Raw genomic sequence first — 8,458 nt, 5'->3', positions numbered from 1 at the left:
TGAAACCGTGTGTGTTCATATGCCCACAAAAGAAGATATTATCTCCAGAATATATCTGACCCAATGAGAAAAGAGGATGCATTTAAAATCATGCATGTGTTTTACAGTAAATCTTTGAGAAACATAGAGGATGGCACAAATTATTATTTTGCGTCACCTTTTTATTTAACTCAAAAATTATCTGATTCCCCAACAGCAAAGACAACATAGAGAAAAACACATATATTTTAGATAGTAAATGTAAGAACCATGAGCACTGTTCCGGATTGTTACTTCAAGAACTAAAGGTTGATAGTTTTGCTCACATTTAGCCGTATTTGAAGACAACAAATCTGCTCATGTCCAGATGTCCAGCTAGTGGTGGCGACATCTAGCGGATCATGACAACAGCGAAATCCACGTCAGGTAGACCGCACATGTATGTAGTATCATATGCAATTCCTTCCAACTCCCAATACAACGCTGCAAAATGGAACAATTGCCTTATTAGCAATCCAAAATCCACGATCATGGTCCAGAAATAATAAAACTAACAAAGTCAACCTTATAGGTATATACTATAATATCATGAGAACTTGAGAAGGGCAACTCGGACATATATCACATCAGCATCAAATTTATTTGAAGCTAACATAATTTAATGGCAGCGTTACATGTGCCAGGATATATGGGAACATTTACATGAGTAATTTGATTTTATAGCAATAAAATAGTAGATATGATGCTAGTGACCTTACTATGGCTCAAGGTTGAACCCATGTATGTACAGTCCCTTCAGCTATGCATCCTAAATCATATGAGGTTTAGTAATATCCATGGTATCAATAAACCAATGTCACAAGTTTGAATGCTATCCTTTTAGGCTTTCTGTTTTTCAATTGACATGGTCATATACTCATATATTATAGCCTAAGTTTATAGTTACAATTAGAAACTGTCTGTTGTTTTTGACCATGTCTGCTTACAGAAATAGCGCTAGCTAGAGCTGCTTTCGCGCCAATGCAAATGACACAACTATTTGGTGCTATAGGGGTCATATCCAATAGTGGTACAGGGTGGTGTCATAGCGTGACTTTCAAGGTCTAGAAAAGCAATAGCTAGCTATTTAAACCTTGCATCCGATATACTATTACTTATTAGTAGTTTTAATAAAAAAAGGGGTCCATTGCCAAATATTTAGAAAAAAGGAATATTACTCTACTACGAAGTCCAATAAGGAACATAAATATATCAAAACGTAATCATTAATCTTAGTATGCAGAAAATCTTCATGAGGTGGTTGAGAAGGAGAGCCCGAGCTGATGATGTGGCAGAAGTTCCAAAACATGGCCCAGTTCATCGTCCCTTAAGTTCACCACGGCCAACTCTGAGGTTCCATGTATGCACAGTTAAAAAAATAAGAAGGTAGTACTACATGCAATGAAGTTATATATTGCAACATCATGTATGCTGTAGGAACCTTAACGCCTAAAGAAGCTTTCAAGGTATGTATACATATTTACATGTATCGTAACACTATTAGAATTTCAAAGTATTTTTTTGAAAAAAAATCCTTTCTGGGATGATTTTTTGAAGAAACCTCAAGCCTAAAAAACAGGTAATATTAAGAATCCTAGTCTAGCCTGTCATGACAACAAAATTGCTTCTCTCACTAATTAATACTACCTCGATTAACTGATCCATTAGTAGTGTATATGTCCTAGGACTCTGGTTACTGGACTCCTCCAAGTTCCTGGTGTGTTCAGTACTTAAATCTACCAGATTAATTAATCAAGAACAGAAATGGCTCGCTCTATACAGATCATCAGCTCATTATAAAACAACCGAACAAAACAATTAGCTGCCTACATGGATATTATGCAAAGAGTCTAGAGAATGTAATAGATTATAAACAATTACCAAGGCCAGTTCAGACTGCCGGCCAAAAAGTGATGTCAGGCATCAGTCGACGATGCATCAGGTTTTGTCCGCATTCTGAAGGGAAGAACAAAACTTATTTGTCATATGGATGCAGCCCTCTTCGGTAAACTTTCTCACCCTCCCATGCATAATGTCTCCCTACCTATGATATGATCCTATGACGTAGGAGAATAAAACACAAGTTAATAGCGGAAAACTGAGAAAACAGGTATATATACCAGCAGCTAGAACCTAATTAGAACATCACCACGGCCATGTACGGCAACATGACGATACATGACTTGTTCAGGCGAACAACACCATAGTCCTAAACCTAAAACTAACTACAGCTCGTTGGGCGAACCATCACAGTGCACAAGGGAGATTGAAGGGAGAAGAAATAGCTTACAGTGGTAGTTGTAATCGTGGATGAAGCCATCGAGGTCGCTGAAGAAGACGGGAGGGTATCCATAGCCTATTATCGTACCACGGTGGGGAGAGGTCCCGGCCACCCAGGCGACAGGAACAGGTTGTAGTCGTCGACGTCGGGTAGCAGGAGACTAGGGAGGCAGGGAAGCTCGTGGTCGACGAAGGGGAGTAGTGGAGGCGCGGGCGTGGGCACCGTGTTGCGAGCCCAAGCCCCACACGGCTAGGGTTTCGCGGGCACGCGCGCTTGAGTGCTGTAGGGTGGCGCTGAGGCATGGATCCAGCGGAGGGTTCCATGGAGGCGTCACTCCGGGGCGCCGGTATCGGCGGGAGGTAGCCGGAGCAGCGCCGGCGAGCCCAAGCTGCGAGGCTAGGGTTTCGCGTAGGCGCTCGTGCGGGCACGGGCATCCATCGTGGCAGCGGGGAAAGTGGTAGAGAAGAGACGCGGGAGTTTCACTGGTCAGCGATGGCGGCGGATGCGGCAGGTACCGGCCGGGGTTGCAGAAGGCGGCGGCGGCGGAGGCGGCGGCGGCATCGCAGTGGGGAAGAGGATCGAGGGGCGTGCGAGGATAGGGTGACAGAGAGAGAGAGGTGGGGGCCCAGTCCAGCTGGAGCCCAATGGTTTGGTTCACACCGACCCGACCTATGACTGTAAGTGGAAACGGCAGGCCACGGCGCCGCCAGCCCAAGCCCATTTACCATGCTAAATTGACACCCGGTAAAAAAAAACAGAATCGTGGCGGTCAATCACGGTCTCCTCCGCTACCGCCGCCCCGCCGCTACTGACCCCCTCCATGGCGATGGAGGCGGGCGCCGCCGCATCACTCCGCTCCCCCCTCAACTCCTCTTCTACCAATGAATAGCTCCACCGCCGCCGCCCCATACCTCCGCTCCTCCCATGAACTCGTCTTCTCCGGCCGCCTCCATCCCGTCCGTTGAGCGGCTGGTATCCGGCGAGATCTGTGGCGAACCGCATGATCACGTCCATGTCCGTGAGGAGGAGAAGGGCGGCAGTCCGGCTCGGAAGAAGGAGCAGGACGGCGGCCAGAATAAGCAGAAGAAGAGCCAGAAGAAGGTAAGATCACGATTACGATTTTCATCTTGACCTTGTTCTCCTTGTCCTCGAAGCCCACGATCTGGATGTTGGTTACAATTTTCTTTACTTTGTTTCTTGATTAGCTGGACGACCAGAAGCTCAAGCAAGTGGTGAAGGAAATACTCGTGATGCCGTTGTTTAGGTACTCGCCCATGATCTATGTAATTATTTTCTCTGATTACATCATTGTATGGCCGATCTGAAGAACATTATTGATAGTAGGAGTACATCATACAAGGTTGATTTTAGTCTGTTGTCACCGACTCATAACCTGAAAATGTAATTATCCTGTTTGTGATAAGATTTGGGTGCTCCTAGCTATAACTTTTCATAAAAAACAAAAAGAACAATAAAAAAAGTGCAAAGGATACTCATGTTACCAGAACCAGTTAACGGTTTTCTCATACAAGGTGCAACATCAGCTTTTATCTCTATCAACGTTATCATGTGAGAACGCACCAACCCAACACCCCCACTCTCTCTCCTCTCATTTCTCTCTGTTCGCTTCCCTTCTCCTCGCGATGCCGCCGCCGCCCTGCTCCGGCCGGTTGCCGCCTTGCTGGCCATCTCCGGCGCCACCGCTCTCTAGCACCGCCTCTCCGCGGACTCCTCCGTCGATCCCTCTTCTCGATTTGACCCTCACGCCCTCTCTCTTCTGTCCTCGACCTCGAGAACACGGCCTCCCCTGCCGGTTCAGCTGCCACCGGTAGCTACCGAAGCTGCCACGCATCGATGAGACGCCGCTCAGACTTCCTCCGCTTGCTCTCCATCACAGCCACGCTTCTAGGCGCACCCGCGCGGCCACATATTTGGGCCTCCTCTCGCCAGCCCTCCTTACCGACACAAGACCTTCCGCTTATCCCCTCCTCGAGATGCAAGGTGAGCAGAAACATATATCTCTCCCCTTATTCTATACTCCCAAGTACTTTTCTTAGTCACCATGATTTATCGACCACTCCGAGCATTGAGCAGTTTTAGGTTTCATTCTACTACTTGGACAGCTATCAGTGACTATAGTGATAACTATAGATGAGCACTTAGACTTAGGGCATCTCCAACGGGGCGACGCATTTTGGACGCCCAAAAGTGGTCGCGAGCATCCGTTTGCGTCGCCCCGTGGACATATTTTGTCCGCGCGTCCGTTTGCGTCTGGAATTGCATCTGGGATGGCGCTCATATTTACCAACTGTATGCTAAAATGTTCGTTTTCTGCATTAATTAAATTTTCACCTTCTGTTGTGCTTGATGGTACCAACAATCGTAGCTTCACGAAGAAATCATGGACTGGCATTATATTGGCGTGTGAGAGAGAGGGAGACGTTCCTTGTTGTCATTGATCATGGTGGCAATGTGCCGAACTGGGAGGGGCAAAGTTATGAGATCAGTCCTCCGGCAAGTGTTTAGTACTTCAACCATTTTCTCAGGTGTACTTTGTCTTATTGAATATACGGAGTATAAACTTACTGATGAAACAGTAAGGATGTCTTTTATGCAAAACTGCAAATGTCAAATCTGTCAAATGTCAACTGCCATGTTAGTGATAAAGAATTTATATTCAGTTTATCTCTGATGTTGATGCCTTTGGCATTCCAAAAAGAAATGGCGTTTTGGTTAAACGCCACATATTTCTTAAGGATCTTAGGTATGTTAGAGTTTGGTATGATTTTCATAACTAGAATGAATGAGAGAGCACATTGGGAAAGTTTATAAGAAATTCCACTTGTTTTTAAATTTTTGTCCTAAGTTTATTATGGTCATCGTATTTTTCAGTATAAGTTCATAGCCTTGTTACTGTACATTGAAAGAAGCTTATGCTCACTGCGGCTGTTATTTTTGTAGCCAGGGCAAATCTTGGAAGGGTCAGTGAGAAGGGAACCATGGGAATAAACTGGGATTGGAGTTGGTCAAGTCATTTACCACAGGTCTCAGATATGGCCTGGTAATAGTCTTCTTGTTGTCCTTTTATTTTCCAATGAAAACCTTTGGGGAGGATAATACTGCGAAATTATAAGTGTGTTTGTTTATAAGCATTGACATGCATATCTTATTTCAACCTTGAGGCTCTAAAGCCCTAATATTTGCATTTATTTGTAAACAAAGGGTGTGAAAAATGTAGAATCAACAACTAATTAGTCAATGCAAGAGATGAGACAAAATGAGGGAACATTCATGGCTCTGAGCTGCCAAACTGAAATGCCCCTATTATTGTTAGTATTTTTCCATGGAAAATATTTTAATGATTTTAAGGAATATGATTAGGTATTCTATAGATGTTATGAAGGTACTGGTAAATTCACATACATGAAGTTGTTGCATGTCCATCAAATTGTCTAGCCTTCGAGGATGGAATTATTTGTTGGAAACGACTTCTGAATCTGCAGAATAAGAAGCTCATTCACACTCTTTTCTCTCTAATACTTGCGGTCACAAGACCATGGTGTTAATGGAGTCAAATAACTTCAGGTGTTTTAGACGCATCACTTTGTTCCTCGGCTGATTTGTAAGGCAGCAGTATAATTATCCGCTACTCCGGTCAACAGAGTAATGGTAGTTTGGTCGTCTCCTGTGTTTATGCCATAAACATATTACTCCCTAAATACTGCAGTATGCACGTATGCACAGATTTCCTGTTTGATAAACTATGGTGAATGAGAAGCTAGCTAGCTTATGCACTCGATTCCCTGTTAGATACTGCAGTATATACTTCTTGCTTTTGTTGTTCTTAATATAGCTTGCTAGTTCTGGATTTAATCATTCTTTCTAGTTCTGTATGCTTATCATGGAGTAGTTGCTTTATTTTCTGAGTAGGAGTTTATACTTTCTATAGGAGTAGGAGTATAAATACTTAAGTTCTCCGTTAAGGTGATGGAGTAGTAGTATATACTTTAAACTATGATGACATTACAGTCTAAATAAAATCCACTTTTAAATTACAACCACTTGAGAAGGTAATTCAATGTAAATGTACAACCTGTTGAGTATTCTGCGCAAAATACCCACTTCTGTACTTTTAAATTCACTTTAATCTGGAGTAGTGGTATAATGAAGATGGTATCTGAATTCACTTTAATCAACCAGATGTTCCTTTAGCTTAGTACTCCATGAGCTTATTGTCATATTTCTAGTATTGGAGTATGTCTTCTAGATGTGAATGAGCTCGGAGGCGACCTGTTGGTGAACAACCTGTAGGTGTACTCCATGAGCTTATCTGTTTTCCTTCTTCAGACCATGCCCGCCGGTTTTATCATCCTTATCTGTGAATCATTAGACTCCTGAAAATCTCTGGCTCCTGAAAATCATAAAACTGATGAAATGCACGCCGGTTTCTATCATCATTATTTGTTAAATCTCTGGCTCCTGTGTGCATTTTCTGAATAATATTAACTGAAATTTAATGTGTGCATTTTCTGAATCATATTAGCTAGAATTTATTTTGTGCATTTCAACTCGAGCTATCATTACATCATTGCCAAATGTTTATCAGCTTGCATACAGTGAAATTTATTATTCAGATAGACATGGAAAGGAAGAGAGTCGAATGCATCACCTTTTTTATTCAGACACACATGGAACTTATTAAGGCATAGAGATGTTTCCCTTTTTTTTGAAGGATAGATGTCAGTTTATTCTTAGGCTTTCAATCACTATGATCTTTGAACTTTGAATGATGCTAGATATCAGGTCTGTATCCTGCAAATTGTTCAGCGCATGCAACTCGTCATTCTGCACAATTAGCACATGTCCTGTTTGTTCTGCACATATATCTGTAGCATTAGTAAACTACTAACAGGAGTAGTAAAATGGATAGTGGAAATGTTTCAAACTGAATTTTCGTGCACTGAACCACACCATTTCTTATCTTCTTTTAATCTGCATCTCTCTTTTCCTTCTTCTGATCCTTTGATTCAATAATGTCATTATCATTTCTTCCTTATTAAAAGGTTTAGAGCAGTTCTTTTCTTTTAATTTGCAGCTATTGTTTATTCAGTTGAGACTATTGAGCAAGTTGCAGTAAACCTGAGGCCGACGTGTAGCAATTTAAGCACCTACCCTAATGTATGTGTAACTTGTAACTAACTTCTGCTCTTCGCACTGTTTACAGTTACAATATTTATTATTAGTGTGATTTTGACCTAATATGTTGCCTTCCTCTTCAGGGATGATTCATTTCTCTTCGGGTGGAGAGAAGTGAGGCCTGGAAGAACCATGGTGATCTGATGTGCTGCCGAGCAAGGAAGAAGGTCTTGTGTTGGGCGCATGTGGACCTGGAGGTGCTTACCGGTACTCTGTTGGGTAAGTGTTGGGCACGTGTGGACCTGGAGGTGCAGCTGGCTTACAGGGAGAGCAGCTGGGTGACCTGGAGCTGCCGCGAGTTGGGCCACAAGCTGGGTGGCGCAACCAGATCGTCGGTGAAGGAGTCCGATGGTGAGACATAACTGTTGTTCGCCGCTGCAAGCCTGTCCATGGCCAGCGCGGACACAGTGGGTCACGCCGCTGTAGTTTGGATTATCAAGTAGTTTGGATTATCACCTAGTTTGGCTTCTGTGTGATAGTTTGTAGGAATTTAAATGTTTGAATTATCTGTTTTTATTACCAGATGTTTATGCCGGTTGTTTCTGTAGTTTCGACAGAATTTGATGTTGTTTAGTAGGCAATCATAACTTGAATTCCTTGTTGTTTCCGTCTACAGAATTTGGGGCACTTGTCAAACTGCCCCAATAGATATATACCAATTGGGGCACTTGTCAAACTGCCCCAATAGGTATATACCATTTGGGGCACTCCTCCAAACTGCCCCAATAGGTATATACCATTTGGGGCATTCCTCCAAACTGCCCCAATAGGTATATACCATTTGGGGCACTTCTCCAAACTGCCTCAATAGGTAGGGCATTAGAGGCATTTTGGCTAAAGTGCCTCTAAAGGGGGGTATTTAGGGGCACTTTGAAAAGTGCCTCAGGGCAAAGTGCCCCTAAATCCCTACCGTGTAGTAGTGGTGGCCGCGGAGTCTGGAGGGTTTCAGGTGCGGCCGCCGCC

General features: G+C 43.3%; 1 protein-coding gene across 10 annotated transcripts; it reads left to right on the top strand.

Moving 5' to 3' along the window:
• Window positions 1–3,052: 3,052 nt before the first annotated feature.
• LOC127323778 (uncharacterized) lies at window positions 3,053–8,088 on the top strand. 10 transcript variants are annotated; one of them, XR_007865949.2, is made up of 5 exons: window positions 3,053–3,400; window positions 3,505–3,563; window positions 5,265–5,360; window positions 7,410–7,477; window positions 7,579–8,088. XR_007865949.2 is itself a non-coding variant. In XM_051351898.2 (4 exons), exons 1-4 carry the CDS (start codon window positions 3,224–3,226, stop codon window positions 7,637–7,639), a joined length of 393 nt encoding a protein of 130 aa, XP_051207858.1. In that variant the 5' UTR covers window positions 3,053–3,223; the 3' UTR covers window positions 7,640–8,088. The 10 variants fall into 10 exon arrangements, 1 of the variants encoding a protein (XP_051207858.1); XR_007865948.2 differs by having other exon boundaries at window positions 7,395–7,477; XR_007865947.2 differs by having other exon boundaries at window positions 7,374–7,477.
• Window positions 8,089–8,458: the final 370 nt, after the last annotated feature.

Source organism: Lolium perenne, chromosome 1 (genome assembly GCF_019359855.2).
Source record: "Lolium perenne isolate Kyuss_39 chromosome 1, Kyuss_2.0, whole genome shotgun sequence".
NCBI classification, from domain to species: domain Eukaryota; kingdom Viridiplantae; phylum Streptophyta; class Magnoliopsida; order Poales; family Poaceae; genus Lolium; species Lolium perenne.
Note: the sequence above shows the minus strand (reverse complement) of the source record. Positions and strands in the feature narration are given on the sequence as shown.